The sequence below is a fragment of the Balaenoptera musculus genome, chromosome 6 (genome assembly GCF_009873245.2).
Source record: "Balaenoptera musculus isolate JJ_BM4_2016_0621 chromosome 6, mBalMus1.pri.v3, whole genome shotgun sequence".
NCBI lineage: Eukaryota > Metazoa > Chordata > Mammalia > Artiodactyla > Balaenopteridae > Balaenoptera > Balaenoptera musculus.
This window is the reverse complement of record NC_045790.1, coordinates 61,805,003-61,828,653: the sequence shown is the minus strand read 5'-3', so window position 1 is coordinate 61,828,653 and position 23,651 is coordinate 61,805,003. Positions and strand designations below refer to the sequence as shown.

General features: G+C 38.8%; 1 protein-coding gene across 2 annotated transcripts in view; it reads right to left on the bottom strand.

The window, feature by feature from the left end:
* Positions 1-23,651, bottom strand: part of GLIS3 (GLIS family zinc finger 3) — a 506,199-nt gene that overhangs the window by 106,530 nt on the left and 376,018 nt on the right. For both annotated transcript variants that reach the window (XM_036856374.1, XM_036856376.1), the window contains one exon: positions 2,215-2,376. In XM_036856374.1, the coding sequence (XP_036712269.1) occupies positions 2,215-2,376 (162 nt within the window). The remainder of the gene's footprint in view (positions 1-2,214; positions 2,377-23,651) is intronic.

Here is a 23,651-nt window from a genome sequence, read left to right as displayed (position 1 = left end):
CCCCTGCTATCAGCCACCTGGGATCAGTATGCCAAAAGGGCAACATCAGGGGATGGTCTAAGTGGTACTGGTATGCTGGTCATTTTAACTCAGATTACCTGAGCTTTAAATGGCATGTTACACTTCATCAAACTATATTCTTCATTATTTTCCATTTGTACTGTAAAACTATTTCCCCTGTTGAGATACTAAGATGCTAACAGAGAAATGAATTAATAACACTTTTCAGGGTTAGAATTATGAACTGAGTAATTTTTATGGGGAAATCATTTTCCTATAAGTAAAGAATCCATTTAATTGAAGAAATACTTTATCCAAAATTCTGACGGCATTAGCATAAGGGTACTTAATGAAAGGGAATGGGAACCTAAATTTAAATAATAAATTCTACAAGCAACTACAGTTTCCTTCTTTAAATAAATGTTTAATTTCTTAAAATTGTAAAAGATTTTAGAAGAACTTACCAATTTGTTAAATGCAATAAAAATTTAAACAGAAGGTAGTTTGGACTTCAAAGGAAAAATGATGGTTTTAAAATATTTAATAGAGAAATAATTTTAAAAAATAAAAACAGCTAAGTTTTAAAAGCTACTGCATTGAACTTAATCATGAAATTATTATCTTAGGTAGCTTTCCTCAAAAGTTTTTAAAAGGGATATATATTTTTTAATTCAAAATGATTTTAGAAAATGCTCTTAGTTTGATTAGCTAAAATTAGCTCCAAGCAAAGAAGGGTATTGTAGAACCATAACGCTTAGCCTTACAATAGTTCTTTCAAACTATAGATAACTAGCTAGAGAAGAAGCAATTTCTCAAGACAATCTTGTCTCATGAATGTTCATTCTTCCATGATAAAGTTTAATGACAAATTGGAAAATTTATTAGATTCTACCAAGACCATTTTAGACATACAAAATAGGGCATTTTAACATAATTCATTCTTTTTTTTCCTACTTCTACGTTTAAAAAATACTGCTATTCACCAAATTTATTCATTTAATATTCCATTCTTTTGGTCCTAAAATCACTGAATTCAATTCAGCTATAGCAGAAAGGGTCCATCTTACACCCATATTACTCTAATTATATTTCAGATATTTACTAGGCAAACCATCACATTTATATATATATCAGGAGGTAATTCTGTTTAGAAAGGTTATGTGACATATAGCTAAAATGACTTCTATCAATGTGACTAATAGAGACTAATATAAAATTTAATAAATATGTCAGCTATAACATCAGAAGAATCTTAAATATGTATGAGAAGGTGTGTAGAAATAACAGTATCTTTTAAAAATTCAAATTCTGGTGTAGTTTAATAATAGACATCAGAAATGTTAACACTGAAAAAGTACTGTCATGAATACATTACTTGCAAGAACGTGGGATAAGAGATCTGTGATGTGTATAATACATTTATCCTGATGGCTTTGTTAAGTGAACTAAAATTACATATTATCTACCTGGCCTCATGTAAAGAAAATGGCATCAAAACCTGAGAAATGCAAAGGAAGACGATCAACATAATTTAGAAAATAAAAGACAGAGTCAAGGAAAGGGCATTAGCAAATGAACAGAATGTTTCAGCACTAAGAGAGTTAAGGTTTATGTCAATGAATATGTGGCTGTTAACACATAGGAAGCGTGATGAAACTGAACCCTTGGGAAAGATTTGCAGATTCTTTTTACATCACTTAAAGGTGAAAATACCAGGTGGTTTCTAAAGCAAAAGGCTAGATTCACTTTCAAAAATCATGCCAGTCTCAAAGTTCTTATGTCAAGAAGAAAAGAACCAGGGTAAGAAAAAAAGTGCTTCTTATTTCTAACAATAGCGTATCTTATCTATCTTAGTATGTCTTGATATTTGAACACTTACTTCAATGTCCAATCTCTAGGAGTCATTCTCTGTACTAAAATCTACTATACGACAGCCCCTAAAGTGCCTTTGCTTTGTATACAGAGGTAACCAAGGAACCCCCTTTGTCCCAGGCAGCTGTAATATTTAGGATAACTTGTGACTACAGAAAAATGGAAAAGAAAGAACCAAACAGGGCCCCTTCTGGCTCTTTACCAGGTTTCACTGCTGCCCTTGGCACTCTCCCTATAACCTGCAGGTCATAAAGCAAACACCTTCACCGTCCCACTGTCAAACGGGCACTTCCGCACACCGGGGCTTGGGGCTGGAAGCTGGAAAGCTCCTGCCGTTCTTACAGTGTCCAGATGTGTCCTCTGGTGCTTGGCGCGGTCACTGGAGTTACTGAACGCCTTCTGACAGCCCGGATGCTGGCACAAATACGGCTTCTCGCCTGTGTGGCTCCGCAAATGAATCTTGAGATTTTCGAGCCTTGAGAAGGCCTTCTTGCAACCTTCAAACTGCAAAAAAGAAAACAATTTTTGGTTGTTGAGAAGGCCCTTGAATGTTTGGGGTTGGGGGACAGGAAAAATAAATGTCCTTAGTTTGTACTTAGCCTAAAACAAAAAAATAAAATGAAATACAAACAGTAACAATATTACTTCTAAAAAGATCCGTATGTTTATGTGAACTGCATTTTTCCACTGAATATACATGCCACTTTCCATACCAGATTTGGGTCCCAAACTGATTTCTGTGATTACTTATGTCAGAGAAAATTTGCTGTGAGCCATCTGGCTCAGTTAATAAAAATACAGTGATGCGTGCCTTAAAGGTTCGTTAAAAAATTAACACACTTTTCCATTTCCAAATTGGTCTAAATTGAAAGAATCAGGAAGGAAGAAACTTTTTACAACTAATAAACTAACAAAAAAAGAGTGATGTATGAGAAAAAAAAGTAAATAGAATATCCAAGAGTGAGAGATGAAAAGGACATGTGTCTGCTGAATCATTAAGATCATAAACTTTCTTAACTCTATCTTAAGTGGTTTTCAACTCCCAAGAGTGACCTTGTTAATATATAGGGTGATGCCAAGCCTAATGAGATAAAGTTTTTAACCTGCTTTTAAAAAGGAACTGGAAGACAATTCATTTAGTGCTAAATCATATTCCAAATAAAGTTATAGTTTTATTTCTATTTTTTTAGGAAATTTTGTTACCTGGTTCTTAAAGAGAAGAGCTGAAAATAAAAAGTTGAAGATCTCAAGAAATGCTTCATTGGTTTGTCAATAATATTTATTGATGGTAATATTTACTTACTGTCTTCTGTGGGCAAAATATCAGCTACTATTAGAGGGTCAAAGTGATTTCAATCCTTGAAGTGACAATCTAATAGAAAATGTGTTAGAGAAAGTCTATACATGAAGCATAAATGTGAGATGGGCATTTATCCTTTAACTCTCTCTTTGATGCTAAGCCCCAGAATATTATGTCCTTTTGACAATTTTAATGCCATTAGAGTTCCCAATGCAAGGAAAACTGCAATTAAAATACTATCAGGGGGTTTCCCTTGTGGCGCAGTGGTTGAGAATCTGCCTGCCAGTGCAGGGGACACGGGTTCGAGCCCTGGTCTGGGAAGATCCCACATGCCGCGGAGCAACTAGGCCCATGAGCCACAACTACTGAGCCTGCGCGTCTGGAGCCTGTGCTCCCCAACAAGAGAGGCCGCGATAGTGAGAGGCCCGCGCACCGCGATGAAGAGTGGCCCCCGCTTGCCACAACTAGAGAAAGCCCTCGCACAGAAACAAAGACCCAACACAGCCAAAAATAAATAAATAAATAAGTAAATTTTAAAAAACTATCAAGGACTTCCCTGGTGGTCCAGTGGTTAAGCCTCTGCGCTTCCAATGCAGCGGGTGCGGGTTTGATCCCTGGTTGGGGAACCGAGATCCCACATGCCGCGGGGCGTGGCCAAAAAAAAACACCCCAAAACTATCAGAACAAAACATAATATGTTTATTGCAATTAAGAAACCTCACTCCTTAGAGAGGAATGTGGGGCTGGTGGGGAGAACAGAAGTAAAGAAGGGTAAATGGAAGATGGTTTTTATTAAAAATTAGCAGGTATAACTTAAGCTTACTACAAGAAATGCTATAAAATTCCTTGGTTCTCTTACTTATTACAACAGATGAGTACATTGTCCATGAAGGGATGACCCAGAGTTGGCCAGGTTTTGGTTATTTGAATTTTCACCTTTAAGTAAAGGATGAACTAAGGAGGAAGAATAATCAAACATGTCACAACTCCATCTATTTAAGTTGTCCAGATTTTGCATGCTGGAGTATTTTAAGATATTTATGAAAGTTGCACTTATTTTTGATTGAGAGTTATACATGTTTCACAGACATATGTTGGTTTATTTCAATTTTGATATTTTGCTTAAAATAATTTTGGTGTTTTCCTGATTTCTATTTCACATAAAAATAAATTTAGCCCGAACAGAAGATGATTGCTGACGAAGAGTGAAAGGCATATAATGTTATATCGCTAGAGGGAGAGGGGAATTAAGTGGTTTATTTCTGCAGGTTTTCAAGTGGGTCTCAAATGTGAGAATAAAGGGGCTCAAAGATAACCCCCAATTCATGGCTAAGAGGCCTCTGCCAACCAAACCTCTGTTTTTAAGGTTCACTCTGAATGATAACTCAGTGCAAACTTCTGGAGCTCAGTTTATTTGTCTTAGAATCACCTGGTAGACCACACTTAAGTCTAAAATGAGCTGTGGTTTTGGACACATCAAGCCTGTAGCCTAGTTCCTAGCAAGGCTGTTTTGTAGGGTGGGCACCATTCTGGGGCCAGCTCCAGGGATGCATACCCAGACCTGAGTAGGCCCCAACACCCACTCCCTTCTATAGTCACCCTAGCTCTTGGTCAGAGAGAAGGCTGCATTGTCTCAGCACCAACATGGGAGTGGAGAACCACTTTAGAATAGATTAATGAGGTTTCTGTGAGCACCAGACAGATAAGACCCCTGGATCTACCACAGAGTGATTAGAAGGGATCCCAAACATGTCCTAGAACTAATTCCAACTGCCCACTTCATCAGATGTAAACTGAATGTAGATTAGCATTTCTAAGGTCTCTCCAGTTAAATGTCCATGTAAATGTCCAGTTAAACTCAACTAATTGCTAGTATTATTGTTAACAGAAGTAATGATCAAAGACCAAAGAGCTTGCTGCATTCCAAGCAAATCAGTGAAAAGTAGACTATAGCTCAGAACATCCTGACCATTTTTTAAAAATAGCAAAGATGGAGGAAAATATGAGCACCCAGACTGAAAATGACAACAAAAAGATTATCAGTAAAATCATGAAAATCCAACTGATCTCAGATGTTTCCTCTGTAACAAGAAAGGCCAGAAGACAAAAGTATTTGTAGTACTTGTACTAGCATTATACAATTTTCAGGAGGAAAGAGTAAGAGTGAAGGGATTTGACCACACTGAGTCATATGAATAAAGCCAAGAACAAGGCAACCCCATGTATTCAGGGGCTCATAATAAGCATCACCCACTCACTCTTATTGAAGAAATTCACTGGGAAGAAACCATGAACGCCAAACCAATAAAATCCAGCACCGAAGAACTGACAAATGGCTTCATGGGGGTGTGCCTAACACCCAACCCATCACAGGAGTATGCAGAGAATCACACCTGATTGAACGTGCCACACTAACAATTCTGCAAGAAGTGAAATTAGGTGCTGTTCATTTCTCTAAAGGTGTCTGGATGAAACTTGAAAGCAAATGATTTCATAATGAATCATTATCATTCATTATGGGAATAAACCTGTAATTCAACACAAGAATTTCCTCTCCCTCAGGCAATTTTACCCCAAGATTTATAAGTTCAATTAAATGCCAATGCATTAAAAATAAACTAACATTTAGGTAGAACTACACAAGAGTGTTACAAAATACAGCTAAACTGGATGTTTTGGGTGTTTGAGTAAATGGATGCTTTGTTTTCTACTTATATTTTTTCGTGTTTTCAAAATCTTTAATGAGTCTCACCTTGTAAAGGAACATCTAAACATAAAGGTAAGCCGGAACCATAGAAGGAGAGTTTCCTTGAATTTGACCACATACTTTCCCATCAAGATTCCTGAAGTGCAAAGTCTATCCTGAGATCTAAGGTCCAAATTGTCACCTGACTGCTTGTGTCATTGCCACGAACCAACCTCTACACAAAAATTGACCAATATCAGTCCCTGGTCATCCCCTTCCTTGACTGCCTGTAGAGCCAGGTACTTAAGGCCCAGTGACACACAGCTGGGTCATCAGGCCTGAAGTTGCCCATGGTTCAAACACAAGCCATATACAGGAAGATGAGAGAAAAACAACAAATAAACAGACTCTCAGAATCCAAGGGGGTAGCAGAAGGAGGAAAAGTGGAACAAAAAGAGAGACAAATGCAGAATGGTAATACGGGAGGGAGTGGTGGTGGGAAATGGGTCTGGTACACATTAGTAACTTTATCTAAATAGCATTCTTTTTTTCCCCCTGACCAATACTGAGTAAGCCCTATGAGCATGGCACTACGTGTTAAGCAATGAGAGGAACAAGATGACCTCAAATTTTACTCATGGGAAGATGGAAGCAAGATCAGTGCATATGGCTGGACAGGTCACACACTGGTGAACCTTGAGCAGTGACTCTCAGAGACACGGTGTGTGGACCAGCAGCATCGGCATACCCTTGGGAACTTGTCAGAAACACAAATTCTCTGGCCCAACCCCAGACTTACAGAACAGAAACCTGGGGGTGCGGGCCCAGACATCTGAGTGTTAAGGGGCCCTCCAGGAGATTTGGATGCTACAGTGTGAGTCTGGAATGCCATTCATATTGTAATCACTGTTGATGTTCTTAAGAAAATCTCCTAACAGAAGTAAAGTGTCTTGCAGAATTCACTCATTTCTAATTGGGACAAGGGTCATATGGGCTTGCAGCAGCCCTGGACTGAAAAGAAACATCTCCATCCCAGGATAAAGCAGGGTTATCTCCATTTGCACTGCAAATGAGACAAAATTCCAGAACGCCAATGTCATACTAGAGATTCTTTAAACTCCTGATTATTTAATCTGTTGCCAAGCAGATGTCTAGTTCTGAAACAGGTATGCCTAACAGTTCCCTCAGTGGCCTCCTGACCAACAAAACATCCCATGTTTCTAGCGCCTACTACATTTCACCCTTGAGAAAAAGCACTGAAGGGGAGTCATCATTTTCCAATCGCACATTTCAGTGGCTTTACAGACACGTGTAAGAACAATGCATGAAACTGTAAGCAACAGAATTTTAAATCTCATGCGGTTTTGAAAATACTGCATTGTATGAAGCCTCACTCTGAGAAAAATCTCTTTAACTCTGAGGCTGTTTTCAAGTAACAAACCTTAATTAAAAAGTATAAGTTACCTCAAATCCAGAGACCCTTAGCTTGCACCACTTTGTTAATTTAGGAGATTATTTCATATTTAAAGGATCACAACTGGTCTGTAATCACCATCTCTCTCTCTCTCTCTCTATATATAGGCTTGATTACAGATTGTTGACATTAAGTGGCATTAAGATGACCTTTGAAATATTACTTTCCCTTTCTATTAGAGGCTTTTATGTAAGGTTTTGAAAATGAAAGACTCATTAGACACCATTAAAATAGGATTTATTCCATATGTGTAACCAGTAATCAAGTAGAATATTACTCCCTCCCCTAATCAGCAATTTAGAGTGTTGAGAAGCACAAGTTCGTATTCAAAGCAGTAATAACAGCAAACCTTTCCTGATCAGGTTTCTATACCATCACTAGTGTCAACAAAACCAAAACAGAAAGGAGTCTATGATGCTGGACATGCTTTTTAAAAATATACATTTGATTTCAATTAAGGCTCAGTGTTTACGACCCTTGGAAGAATAAGCTTTTACAATTTCATCAGTCAAGACCAATTAATCCCATTAGTGACAGCTGATACTGTGTCATGCTGTGCAGCGCTGGGGACTGACTGATGAATTATATGCTAGTTTACATCTTCCAGGTACAGCCCAAAGACAACAGAGATGAAAGGCATTGGTGGAAAGGTCAGCAAATATTTATAACACTGTGGATATAGTCAAGATGACTTCCACAGTAAGCCCAAGAGTTCAAGTCCCTTGAATCATGGACATACCTGCAAAAGGTATAAATGAAAGATGGCTTCTTCTGTGACGCAGAAAGAGGGGGCCAAAGGCACGGCTGAAGGCCCAGAGCCACCTCACGCATCTGAGAAGAGGTGAGAAATCTGACTCATGTGTTCAGCTGAGATTTATAAGTTTCCTTCCAGGACAGTGCTTCATCTTTATGTGCTCATAAGTCACTTGGGCATCTTATTAAAATACAGATTTTGATTCAGTAGGTGTGGAGTAGGGCCTGAGATTCTGCATTTCTAACCATCTCCTAGGTCATACTTCTAAATGTTGAATGTTCAAAGATTCCATTTTGAGAAAGTAAGGTTCTAGGGATCATGAAACCACCCTCAGGTTGAACATGTACAGTTTGATGGGATTTAAAGGAAAAAAAAAGAGATAAAATTAAAAAAGAACTAGAGCAAGAATAAAAAAGTAAAGGGCTTACTTTTGATGAACCAAACTATTGCCGCTTTGTCCTTAAAAGTACAGAAGAGTAAAGTCTAATTGTTAAACTTAGGTTGGGAAGAGAATAGAAAGTGTTGTCTGGGGGAAGAAAAGCAGAAGAAAAGTCAGGAAAAAAAAAGGACAAGAAATCAAAACAGAAAGACTGCAGAAGCACATTGGGACAATCTGATCTTGTTTCTCCTTCAGTCTCCTTCGCATTTGGACATACGGCTTGCCTCGTGCCACCCTGTGGTTTCTGGTCCCAGTGCATTCTTATTAGGACTGGATGCTCCAGCAAATCTTAATGTTTACCACATCAGTTTGTATAAAGTGTTACATAAAGGGAGAAAAAGAAAATAATTCAAATGTTTTGAGGCTTTTAAAAAGTTATCTAGTTCATGAATTTATTACACTGCATAATATGGAGTTCCTTCCTCTCCATGCTTCATTCAGACTATTAATTCTGTAATGAGGATGGAGAAGATGTCTCTGCAGGTTCTCACTTTGTGATTTTACTCATGTTTTCATCACCTTCTCATCCATAACGGAAGAAGGTACCCACAGAAAACGAGTTTCTATGTTTCCTTTTGGTTGTTAAAGGTAATATCTGATTTTAAAATATTTCAAAGTTCTACCAAGAGAAGCAGTGGCCTCACTGGAAAATTATTTAAAATTGTGGTAGGGTAACCCTGGTTAATTTGATATTTCTCTTTACTTCAAGGAAATCAGTGCACTCTAAAGTGATTTTCCGAAGATTCCAAATATCTAAATAGATTTGCACTTGCATTTCCTAGGACAGCCTTCAAAGTTTCCCAGTCCCTTGGCTTGGCTGGGGTAGCCAGAGTGGGGAAGAGACTCTGACACTTTGGCCTCAATGAGTCAACCACTTCAGTGCATGCCACTCATCTGGCATTCTGAAGTGGCCTACTGTACTCATTTATCCAGATTTTCTGGAACTATTAAAATTTTGTAGAATTAATATAAAACCCTTTCTGTAATGTCTTCCTAAACTGTAATAAAGAGATCCCAGTTACTATGTTTCTCCTTCTTATTCTAGTGTACAAAATGAATCTGTTAACTAGCTCATAAATGCAACTTCCTGGCTTGTTGTGCTTCTTGTTTTTGATTAAGAAATCTGTATAAAACAAAGGTTACCTAAATGGGCAGTATGTATGTGTTTCTTATTGGTTTAAGGCAATTTGTTGTTTTTTAACATTTTGGGTCATGGGCAGCAGCTGATCTTTCAAAGGACACTCTAAATGAGGTGGCAAAATAAATAAGAGTGTAACATAAAAATTGAAAATGGAAAAAATGTTTTGGAGAAGCCACATGACAATGTAGAGAGAAATATGTTATTTTTGTGCCAACATTTGAACCATATTAAATTTTTATGGAAATTATCAAGTGTCTGGTTTATAAAAATTGAAAGGAGCTGGGGATAGATGGAACCTCATCATGGGCATTATATTCACAACTGGAAAAAGAATACTCCACAGTGCAACACTGATATTTAAAACATATCATATGGCTGTCTCCGGTTAGTCAACAAATATAAAGTATCATATATTATTCATGTTGTGTCAATACAATGCCAGAAAACTACAATTTCAAGCAAATAATTATTCCGTGAGTGGGTAAATAATGGAAAACTGGTTCTTTGGGGGTTGTTTAAACATAACAGTAAGTTGCCTGAATTTTGTTGTTGTTGTTGTTTGTTAGCATTGATTTCATGCAGTCTGAAAATACATATCCACTAGAGCATGTATCCTTCAGAGGTTCACAGTCAGACCTCAATAAATGCACTTTGATTACATGCCAGTAAAGCAGATATATTTAAGGCTATATCATTGGCCCTGAATAAATATACCTAAAAGAAATCAAACTATTTAATTTTCTGTGTATCTGTGTTTCTGACCACCACATAGTCATATACAATTCCATATACATGGATCTACCAAAGCACAGTACTTCTATGAAGTATATATAAAGTCTACATATAAAAGCAACTTTCATGTATTTTGCTACTCTATATTAAAGAAAACAATTTTTCCAATTTTTTAAGTATCAGTCTATATACCAATGGACCAGGGAATACTGAGTTTCTTGTACATTCAGCACTTTATAGGCTGTGTGGATGATACAAAAGAACCACCAGGCTCCATCCTACATTTTCTGCATTCACAGTACATTCCAGGAGATAGACATATACTCAGAACAAATTTTGAATCTGACCCAGCCTGCTCTAACACCCTCAAATTATTTTCTATATACTAACGGTGAGGAAAACAGAGACACTGGAGCAATCATCTTTTGGATTTTAGGCATTATTTTGTGCATTTTAAAAAAATGGCAGAAACATTCTCTAAAACTCTAGTTTCTCTTAAAGGTCTCTCAAATTTCAGAAGACAGATAGGGATAGATGAAGTAAAAGAGAACTAAGTAAGCAAAAGCAAAGGAGAAGTAGAAAAACAGAAACAGAGAAGGAGAGAGAGAGGCTACGGGTCAAAGAAGGTCTTGGCATGTACGTGGTCAGGTCTGTCCCCTCCCCTCTCTCCTCCCACCCTTCCCACTGGACTCCAGGCCAGTCCAGCTGCGGTTCCCTAATTAAGCAGCATGCTCTGCTTTGCCTCTGCCTCTGCTTGTGCTACTCCCTGTGCCTGGTGACATCCTACTGAACCTTTAGCTTGGTGTCACCACCTCTGTGATGCCTTCCTTTATGCTTTCACCAAGGCACAATGGATCACTCCCCACACACACACACCAAGCCCTGACCACTGCCTTGGTAATGCCTGGAGATACACTAATTGGATTGTTTGTCTCCCCCACTAGGCTGTGAGCTTTATGAGGATAAGGGACTGAGTCTTATTAATCTTTTTATTGCCAGCACTGGCTACAGTGCTTGGCATATACTCAAAGTGACCACAGATTATTTGCTAAATAAATGCTAAATGAAATGGAGAGAATGAACTCTTTGTATAAAAAGCATATTGATTTCCTAGACTTCCTTGTGTAGTAAGCTCATTAAGGCCTTTTAATTAGGTAGGGCCAGTCACCACCATTCTTGATGACATCAAATGGTCAACATCGCAAAAGCTATAAAATGCTTTATGGGTTTTGCTGTATTTTAATGTTCTATAGAATTACTGTAAAACACATAATTATTTTAATATCTAATCACATGGGGAAACAATACTAATAACAACATATGGTTGTATTTTTTTGTAGATGCAATGCATTAACTTCTTTACTGATGTTCTGAGAAATCTGTAGCAATACTGATGAAGGGAGTGAGTGGTCTTCCTACCACACCAACTTGAGCTAAACATACACAGACCCATTGGGAACATGTTATTAGCAGTAATTCAAGGCACATAAATGTGTGCCTTCTTCATACATAAAGGAAAAGAAACTGTTGTAAATTGCCCTAAGCTGAGCTAATATGCTCTCAAATATGCCGGGGAAGAGCCTCTCATGCAAAGAAAAAAGATCTTTGGGACCGTGCCCTAAATTGCCTGAGTCAAATATCTCCAGAGAGCAGGTCAGTCAATTTCCCATGCCATGCCTCTGCTCACCATCCTATAGCCAACCTCTCTGAATGGCAGGCAGCCATTACAACCCCATACAATCCCAGGCTATAACCCTGCCTAAATCCAGAGCTTTCTGTATTCAGAGTACAAGGGGCTGTAGCAAGGCCTTGGCTCTGCCTTTCCTGCTGGCAGTGGACTGGCTCCCCTGTAATTGTCTTTGACTGCAAAGAGGAGAAATGCCACTGCTTGCCTTCAGTTTTATTAAGAATTGGCATGCTTGGTTTAACAGAGCTAAGCAATATATTTATTTACTATGGTGTTTCCCAAAATGATTGCTGAATTCTGTCATCTCTTGACTGAGAAACTGTTTGTGGGTTGCAACAGAATGTATGCTAACATACATACAGCAACACAAACTTCCAAGACAAACTGTTTAAGTCAATTTGCTATCATATAGGCACACAGGTGCAAATATGTGCATATGTACTTGGGGGTACAGCCATGGGCACACACTAACACTTGCACACATATCCCCCACAGAGTCTGTAATAAATGTGTATATTTAAGATCTGTGTTCAGGGGTATAGAGGCAAGCATGAATTTGCCAAGAGAGAAAAGGAAATTCACACACGAAGAGAATAATTTACCATAAATTGGCCCACACTGAATTTACTCCAAAAAACAGAGTGCAAGATGCCAAATTTTTAATGGCTCTTACTTTTCCAGATCTGGCCCTGACAAGCTTTGGAAGAGATGCAAGTGGGCAGGAAAGATGGGATTAAAAAATTATATCTTAAGCCTTTTCACTTTCAAATGTAAAATTTCCACCACTGTGACAGGAGGAAAGAGTGTGGCAGGGATATTTTCCTGACACCATGCTTTTCTCAACAAAAAGCCGTCGATTTTCATTACGCATTGCTTAAATATAAATTCTGTACTTGCTAAAAGTCATCTGTGTCTGGATGCTTAAAAAAGAAGCAGATATGAAAATAATGGAACTAAAACCTTGCATTAGCCCTGGCAGCCATCACAAAGGTGTGAGCTCAGAGTGATGCTTTGGGGCAGCTTCACAGTCCGAGAACTGACAGTCCTTTGTGACAACCCACAAGATTTGTCAAGGCCACTCATTCACTTGCTTCCAAAATGCATCACCTCCAATATTCTTTCTTTCACAGCTGAGCTTTTCTGCATGGCTTTCCCATCACATGCCTGACTGGCAAGTAGCAGGTGCTCAGAAAATCTCCCAATCCTTCTACTTGCTCTTCTCCTTCCTGGTTCTGATTTTAAACTACCTATCCCATCTCTGAGCCCTTCTCCTTTTTGTTTTGTTGAGGGAATCACCTTCCTATATATATGCCCATGGTTCACTCATGGGCAAGAAACTATCATCAAATTCATTAACCCCTTCCAAGTATGACCTCTTAGGTATTGAGACCCACAGGGTATTCAATCACTGTATGCATGCACTGAGTCTGATCCCTATAATTCTTAAGCAAATACCTTGGCTAAGAATTGTAATCTCAATCCCCTTGACTATCCTACTTAATGCAACTTCACCCCTCCCCTCCCTGGCCCTGAACATGACTCTATTTATCACAAGAATAATAGGTCTACATAAAATTTTACCTAAAATTGTCAAGTTTGTGGTGTATGTGGATCATCTCAGATGTTTTAGTTTGATGAATTTAAATTACAATTGTTTCTTATTCTCCAAAGAAATAAAAAAATGAGTAAAAGGTATTGTTTCTAAGATATGTTTCTTGCTTTATGTCCTTAGCCATCTTACAGAGCCAACAATCCTGACGTGAAAATACTTAGCACAGAGTAAATTCCCAATAAAAGTTAACCATTATTACCATCATCTTTCATGTATTCAAATTATCTAGTATTATTATCCCCATTTTACAAGTGAAGAAAATCGAGGCCTAGAGAAGTCAGGTGATTTGCCACAGACATAGAGCTAGTAAGTGTCAGGTGGATAACCAGAATCATGGCCTTCTGGCTCAATATTTAACCATTTCCTCTATACAACGCCAAGGTAATGTTATTTCTCAAGAGGTTAAAGAGATAAAGGAAAAAATATGCTTTGGAAGGAATCCAAACACGCTTTTTCTTTTGTTCCTTTACGAAGTGAAAAATATTAGTAGTTTAAATTCACTATAGCAAATACCATCAACTATCCTAAATTATACCAATCATTCTCACCAAAGTCTGAGCATAAAGGGAAGTCATTGATAATGACTAAAAAGTATTGTGAGCCTTATGTTCTTGGGATAATCTTTTGTTTTAATAACTGTAATTCTCAAATCAAAAAAAAAAGTGGTATGCATCTGTAAATCACTCAGATGCTTATGCTGCTGGAAACAAATACAACATCAGACCTAATGTGAAATAGTCAACCTGAGCATTTTGAAAGAACTTCAAGGCTGCATACTCAGCTGAACAGTAAAATACAGCATGAACCCTTAACTCATTTCATCAAATGAAGGGGCTCCTGAATTTACTACCAATTTACCAGTGGTGACAAAACTTGGTCCTTCTTAGATGCCTATGTGGCTAAGCCTTTCTTCAAAGTAACTTTAATTATGGAGAAAACAAAGATGTTTTAGCAGTTCCCATAATCTAATAGGTGCCTAATATGCATTAGGTGCTCAATAAATGTTTTTTTTTGAAAAATGGTTAATGATTGAATATTTGCCTAAATATTTGTTGTAGCACTTTTAATTTGAAGCAAAATTCCTCCAGAAAGAGAAAAACAGTTCACTTTGCTTTGTTGGATATATGTATCCTAACTGTATCACATCAGAAATCACAGGGTTATCAACTGTTAAACTTGGCCTAGACCTCTCCTCTGAGCTCCAGGTCCCACTGCCTATTCAATATCTCTGTACACTGATGGTCCAAGGTACCTCAAAGTAAATATTCCAACATTTAACAATGACCTTTCCCCCAAAACACAGCTTCACTCCCTGCTCTCTATTTACCCAACAGTACAGCCCAGCACGTGGAAGTAACCCTTGACAACCCTCTCTTACACACCCATCTCTAATATCTAGGTCCTCAGAAGTATCTCTCAAACATGTCTACTTCTCTCCATCAACATTTGACCTCCCCTAGACTAAGCCACCAACTTCTCCCACGTGGTCTACCTCAGTAATCTCCTAATGGGTCTCACGCTCCCACTCGTGCCCTCATCTACCATGTAGTCTCCACGCTGCTGCCAGAGTAATCGGTTGAAAACTACAAATCTGATCATGTCACTCCCGTGTCAAACTCTTTAAAGGTTTCTCATTGGTTTTTGGATAAAGACCAAAGCCTAACCATGGCCTCCAAGGACTTGCTTGATCTGCCTCCTGCCTACTCTCCAGCCTCATCCTCACCTCACCCTCCTCCCCTTCGCTCCTTCGGCTTCAGCCACATTGGTCTTTCAGTTCCTTGAGCCGTCATGCCCTTTCTTACTTCAAGGCATTTGCACATGCTATTTCCTTGGCCTGGAAAAATGTTTTCCTCCTATTTCCCTGGTTAAATATTACTCATCTTTTCGAGCTTAGCTTAAATATACCTTTTCCAGGAAAGCAGTCTCTGTCCCCAAGCTTAGGCTTAGTCTCCCACGTATATGCCCTTATAACATCCTCACGGACCATGAGCTCCTTTAGGACGGGGACTGGGATGGTCCTTTTCATGATGCACTAGTGTGCACAGAAAGCTCCTAACATAGATTTGTTGAATAATGGACAAATGCATTATTATATATTAAAATACAAGCTATTTATATTAAAATGCTTTCTCTTTCTCCCTCCCTTCCTTCCTTTCTCTTTTTAAAACTATGTTGTTAGGGCTTAAAATCCACTCAGAATAACTATATACTCATAGGAACAGTGCTTCTTCTAACAAACAAGGGGGAATAATAAAAGATGAGTAGAACTTAAGAACAGACCCTCATGTCTGGAGAAAAAAAAATATTTGTGAAACTCTCTATAATTTCTAAGTGCTACATGAAATGCAAATGTTTTCTAGATTCCAACTGCACACACAGAAATATCTCAACTCATTTTGACAAAGTTATCCACCAGGGAGATGAATAAATAGCTTCACTAAATATATATGGTGCAATTATACCCAGCAATAAGTGACAATAGGTCTTGCTTTATAGTAATCTAAAAATTCAAAGCCCAATTATTTCAGCTGCTCAGTAAATAATACTGAAAAGATGTGGTGGAAAGCAATTTAAGAACAGACTGTATTAGTAAATGCTAATGATTGCTTTATGATCCACAGAGCCACTTCTTTTTCTTCTGAAAGAAAGCTTTTTGTAAATTAAGAAAAAAAAAATAGACATCTATGAGCTACAGCCAAGAACAAAATGAAAGCAGGGAGTACTCCTTTTGATCTTTCAAGAGTAGTATTTAGTTAAAGAATGTATGCTGGACTACAGAAAAACACCACCAGAAACATGAGCGATTGGGACCTGAAAAATACAGTCGTTGGCAGCTGGCCTTTTAAAAATATATTTTTAAGGAAAAAAAAAGGACTTGTCTCCATAGCTCCAAATTTCAGGGCAAACTGACACTGACTTTAATGAAAGTGGTCAGTTTCAGACTTCTTTTTTGGAATTCAGAAGCACTGCAAGTAATTGGTACAATTAGCAGTTTAGATATGCAAATCAAATTCAAACTTGAAATGACTGAGATGGAAAAGCAACCTCAACAAGAAAAAAAGGAGGAAAGAGAGGAGAGAGAAGCACGACAAAAACAACACTGGCCCTTCTGGATAAGAGGTCAGCTGAAGCCACAGTAAAGATAGATGGGGACACTGCTGATCTCTTTAAGACAAACCCAGTGAAGGTGAGAGGCAAAGGAGGAAGCTGCCTAGCCACAGGTCTAACCAGACCAAGAGAATCTGGAGAACAATCAACAAGCCGGAGCTGGAACTACTGCCCTATTTAGAGCTCTTGTTTGCATGCTCTCTGGACTTGTGGTGTTTATTATATTTCTAATTTGAGCAAACCATGTAAGCTTTCGGCACCTCAAAAAAATAAAATCATATGGCCAATAAAAATGTTTATTCAAGGGGAAAAAAGTTAGCTCAAAGGCAACAGCTTCCTACTTTCTTAGCCACCTTACTGCTGGGGAATGGTAATCTACCTCGCTGCTCTTCTGCCTATCTGGGATCCACCCACTAGAGGCCCACTTGAACCCGAAGGCTCCAAAGGGTAGCACCACTCCGGAATCCCATAGCACTCTCTGATCTTCTGGACGCAACCAGGCTCACCCAATTTGTATTTTCTTTGCACACTGTATTTCTCCTTCATCATTCTTTATTCATCTGCCATTAAATAAAAATTTCAGTAATCGTCTGCATAATGGTTATCTCCTGAGCTCTTTCTTGTCCATACCCCTGTTTACAGAGCCTAGCACAGGGCCTGGAACTTGCCAGGTGCTCACTGAATGAAATGGAAAAATCTGGGATTGATGGGTAATATTAGGTCAGATCATCCAAATGTCAAAGCTACTCTCGATCGTCATTTATTCAATGACCAAAAATCAATTACCAACAGTTTATTAATTATTGTATGGAGACAATGCATAAGACCCGAAGCAATCAGCTACCAAGTGGTATCCTAGGACAGTGCTTCTCAGACTTTAATGTGCTCACAAATCTCCTGAAGAATTCATTATAAGGCTGACTCTGATTCAGCAGGTCTGGAATGGGATCTGAGAGTCTACATTTCTAAAAAAAACTCCCAAGAGATGTTGATGGTCCTCAGGCCACATTTTGTGTAGTAAGTTCCTACGGGTCAAATTGACAACTCAAACACAGCTTTTCCCCCACATGAATCTTATTTATTTTGCATTTAAAAAAATCACATTGTGATTATTACCTAGGTGGTTCCTGGTTTAGGTATTCACAGATGTCATCTTGGGAGATGAAGGATCACCATTTCTTGATTTCCTCTGGGACCTGGGGTCTGTACTACACATATTCTCTGGTGAACTCTATCTCACCAGAAAATTTAGCCATGTCCTCATTATCCCAACAAAAGGTTTACTTGTGTCAAGGGAATTTGGCCAGGAAAAAAAGTGAACTTGGATTTTCTATAGGACATACTTTTATGATAAACTCTCTTGAGAATATTTGTCCTTTTTTAGTTCTTTTGACAAATTAGTGCATATGCAGCACTTCAGTGTTTATAAAACACAGAGGGTCCTCTTTATCTACTAGTATTTCTCTCCATTTCTGTGATCAATGTTGCATAAAACTTTTTTCCAGCAGTTTCCGAGCCATTGTGGAAAGCCTGGAACAGGCTGACAGATATTGATATTTTGATCTTTTATACCAACTTCCACATCTATTAATTTTCAATGATTCTTTTGTAAAGTGACAGAGTTTGGGTTGTTTCCTCAAACAATGACACAATCATGTAGATGTTTTCTGTAGGCAATACCTGAACATCTCTTTGTTCACATGGTCTTGCCTCATACCACAATACAAAGAGCTGATCTATGTTTAATGATTTTTCTATGGATTAAAGGTAAAAAGAGTTTTAAATACCTCTTTGATAACAATTCTTTTGCTAGTACTCGATGCAGCTCTCCTAGAGGAGTACTGCCAATGGTAATTAGATTTACTTATGTATATCCCTCCTCCACCTCCAAGACACACACACACACACACACACACACACACACACGCACGCACATAGCATGCATTTGCTGAAAAAGTCAACATGTGGCTTTATGTCTGTAGTACACCAATCAACATATCAAAAACCAAATTTAGAATCCTAATTCACAATACCACTTTTTTCCTTTTTTTCTCCTCTTAGAGTAAATTAAATTCACTCTTTGTTGGAAGGAAATGTAAAATGTGCTTCACACATACATTTAACACTAATCTGTTCTCCCTACTTTAATTATGCTTTGAATTTCTGTGGGATCTTATATCCCAGGGACTCAATTTACTTTTATAAATATTCATTGATTCTTTTCCTCCTGTTTCCATTAGTGCTGCTAAATATTACCTACCATTTTGCATTTGGAGAAACTGAGGCACCAAGGAGGAACCTAAGGTTTGGAACCGAGGATAGTCACTTACAACTATAGAGATGAAAATACGACTTAGAAGCCCCCTCTGATAAAGAGGCAACCCTCCCGCCAAAGCGTAGAAATAACGGTACAAAGTTCGGGGATTAAATCAGAGATCGCCTGCTCATTTTCTAGGCACAGCTATGTTCCTTATTTTGTCCTTTCCCTAGTACAAAGTGCAGTAACAGAATAGCTGCCCTGTGGTTAAAGAGAAATGATTACAGAAAAGAACAGTTGGAGAAAACAAGGCAAAAGTACTTGGATTTTAGTCAGTGGGAGTCCATCACAGTAACTAATGGGCTGAGAATGTTTCTATTTTTTCACCAAGTAATCCATATGCAAATTTCCTGCAGTATTCAATATGCACTTCCAAACTCAGTAAATGTTTTCTATTCTTTTCTGCTTAACTCTCTCAGCTTTTTCCAATTAGGCCCTGTTTATTTAGAAAAAAAGAAAATGTCTAAAGAAAGGATTAAGCTCTGTATCTTATAGAGAAAGAATGAATATTAGAAATTCTTTCAGGATCTAGAGGATGCATTCTTTACTCATCCTCCCCGCTGGGATGGGTAATGAGAATAAAGTAAAAGGAGAACGAGGCTTTTTACTTCGTTTGGTTTGTTCAGCTGAAAACATGCTTTTGACTATCTGGAATTAAATCCAAAATTCATGACAATTCAGACAATGGTGTACATGGAATAAGACTGTGGGTAAAAATAAATAAAAGAGAGATGTGAAAGCTCAAAAGGACCCACCTGGTGAGCAGAAGTTCTGCAAAAGCAAGAGAATTCACGACGTGGAGGGGACAAGGGGACAGGCTGGAGAGAGAGAGCACGAATGGCTGAAGCTAGCAGTTGTATCAAATGAAGATGACCGAGGAAACAGAGCTGTAAATCGGAGACATGTCTCCAAAACATGGCTTCTCAGAATAGCAGCGAGGGAAGATAGTGCGTGAAAGTCAGCTCTTTCATCTCCAATCACTACACCCACGAAGACATGTGGTGTTCTGCCTGTCTCTTTCAGGAGTTAAATTAAAAGTTGACGGTCATTTTGTGTGGGAGGGAGGGAGGGAGGGAGGGAAGGAAAGAAAGACAGTTCAACCAAGGGTTTTCAACAAAAACCCCCTGCACTTGAATTCCATGGAAGACATAAGGACAGAGATATCATGGTGCCCGAGAAGGAATTTCTGCCACAGAGAATGGCCTGCTTCAAGAGGCTGTTGTGAAGCTCAAAGAGATAATATATACACAATATTTTGAAAACTTAAATGCATCATACAAATGAAAGAGGGGTCATGAGCAGTGGTTATGGCTGGCACTGTATTAAAGAATACAAGATGCTTCCAGGGTCTCAGAACAGATCATTAGCAAATAAAGTTGTAAAGAGTTAAGCATAAAAAGTACCAAAATGTCAGGTTTTCTCTCCCAGCATTTAGGGACTTAAAAGCCATAGGGAAAAATAACTGATAAATTGTATTTAAGGATAGACTATTTACCTGGTGATTGAATAATATACTGAGTTCTTAAAAAAATCCCCACATCGAGTTTGGCTGCCTAAGAGATAGAGCATAAAAAGCAAAATCTAGGAAAAGAAAGGTGTCAATATAATCAGTAAAGAGAGCTTTCCCTTTAATGGCAGCTATGGGAAAGAGGAGGAACCTGAATGAGGTAGTATATAAATGCACCAGCAATTGGCTACAACCATACCATAGCCTGTTCCCCCCATAAATACTCCCTACTACAATCTACATCTTCTGGATTTGGCAAAAAAAGAAGAAAAATGAAATGACTCCTTCAACTCTGGTCAAACCACCTGCTTACACTGTCCATGAAAACAAACAAAAACCGTTGTGGTTACGTTACCCAATGGTCATTTATAAAAGTTAAATTCTATTCTTCAATGCAGTAGTTGAAAGAAAGAAAATCACTTCCAAAAGCTTTTTAAATTTTAAGTTCCAAGGCACAGCAGTGCTCTCAAATTTCAATTCCTTATGTCTTAAGCTTAGAGAAAAATAAACTAAAGCCTGCCAAAAATCCAGGCTGACTAGTAAAATGTTACAACGAAGTGCCCTGGGTTTGAGACTACAGTTGGTATCCAAATCAACAGAAACATCCCTGACAGAAGCCTTCAGATCACCATGGAACAGGCTTTGATGTCCTTTGTTTAATTCTGTGGAGACCCAATCCTCAAGCGGAATATTTCTGGCCAGTCAAATAAAGACCTTTCCCAGAAAGCCAAAGGGCTTGGAGACATCATTCTGATTCTCAGTCCATGCTTAAGTAACCCGACACACTGGATCTCACCTCTAGCTTTAGGGTGCACCAAAAGACATTACATGCAGGTTTTTTTTCTTTTGATCCCATGGACCAGTTAAATTTTTTTCTCCTTTCATTACCAAAGTGGCTTCTTCCTTGAGCCAACTTTGAATATCCCCAAACAGTAATTATATTACAGAAACAGCCTCATACATGAGAGGGCTGACCATGCTTTAACAACTTTGGATGTTTAGCCTTTATCAGGCTTTTTCTTCTGCAGCTTCGCCGAAACGATGAGAGCTCCCCCAAAAGGAGAGATTTCTGCCTCAACACACAGGCACATCAAACGAGAAGAATAATCTACACCTGTAGTCACAAACTGATTAAGCCCCCGTATCTTCCCTGGCACTGCGTCTGAGAACTCCGTCCTTGAGAACTTGCCCGGGGACTCGCGAGGCGGTGTAAGCAGTTAGAGCTAAAACCTGAAAAATCTTTACCAGACCTCCCAGCCACCTGCCTCCCGCAGTGCCGTGGAATGGGAAGAAAAATCTCAAAGTGGCTCCGTATCTACATATCTGTTCTTTCTTTGAAGGTGTGGCCTAGGGGTCCCAAATGGAAAAGCAGGATAAAATCATCATCAAGCAGTGGGTCTGGAGTCCTTGCCTGAGAGTCTTTTACACTGCCTACACATCAAACCTGTTCTTGTTTATGCAGTAATCAATATATTTGGATTGAATAACACTTCTCCAGTGTAGCTGCCTAGCCAGTTAATGTCTTTGCTTTCACCTTTACAATCAGCACATTTAAAAGACTGTAAAAGTTGCTATTGAGGTGGCAGTGAGGAGAAGGCACTGAGGCTGTGAGTGCACGAGGAACAAAGACCAAAACTACAGGGAGTTCGAGAGGAACCTCCAGATGGAATTTGCATACTGCAGACATGTCAACCAAGAGACTTATCGAGCCGCCCTAAGGCTATACCCCCAGGTCAGTACTGACACGGAAAATGAGATCCTCACCGCAGAGGCAGCACAAGAGAACAGTGATTTTAAATAGAAGCCATATTTAAAACCTTGCTATTAGGCACATACATATACCATGACTCTGGAAAACAGACAAAGAAATCTTAGCACCAACAGACTTCATGGTGAGGTTTCTTGAATTCTCATTCCCAGTCTGGCTCGGGTGCACAAAGGAAAGAGCTGCTTAATGTTTTTCCTTTTGTCTCAAAAATTAAGCATTTGCATCATCTGCTCAGGTCCACACAAAGACTCACACCATCGATGTTGCAAGACTGTGCAAAATGTTCTGCCTGAAATGTCCGCGTTGCAAATCAGGCAGCCTCTTGGGAACAGGAAATAAAGCCCCAAACAAAGGGATTATCACGGTTAATGAATCAGACCTTCAGTGCTGGTATTCTGTGGTAGCAAATGTTACACTCTTAAAGTTCTTCATAAAAAGCTGATTGGTAATGAAAAGCTGTGACTCCTCCACCCTTCCAAATCCCCGATTTTCCACCAGAGTGTTGCAACACTGCCTTCCACTCTCTCAGTTTGCTGAAAAACATATTTTTGAGGTAAATATCCGCCATATATATAACTACCAAGCCCGTTAAGTGAACAATTGCCCAATTCATAGTTTTAATGAATCTTTATGTGCTTTTCCTCATGTGTAATAACAATAAGGCTTTCTGAAGATGAGGCGAAGAGAAAGAAAGCACCATTTTATTGAGCATCTAGTTTGTGCCAGGCCATGGACCAGGTGCAGTCACAAAAGTTTCCTAAGTTAAACCCTATTTTATTTTAAAAAGGTCATGAATCATTAGGCTCATTTTACTAGTAAGGGAATGGAGGCTCTAAGAAGTTAAGAACCAATGCCCAGAAGTAACCCAAGTTGCGGTTGAATTCAGACTGATGCTGGTGTGCCTATAAAGCCCCTCATACTCCCCACTCTACTCCACTAGTCCAAGAGTTCTTAATGGTTTCTCTTCTTAAGCACACAGCCCTGACTTATAAGTCATTTAGACATTCATTTAATAAGTGGGTGTTGGGCTCCGACTCTGGGCTGGGTGCTGAGCACCCACGTCTCAGCACATGAAGATGAATGGGGTTGGGGTCCTTGCCCTCACAGAGCTCACCCAGTAATTGGTTAAGTGGGCATGTAAACAAACAGATGCAATACAATGTGATACAATAAAAGACATGAGCAAAGACAGAGATGGATTGTGTGAATCTGAGCTGATACCATACAGGAAGTAACTTTTGAGATGGGTGTCAA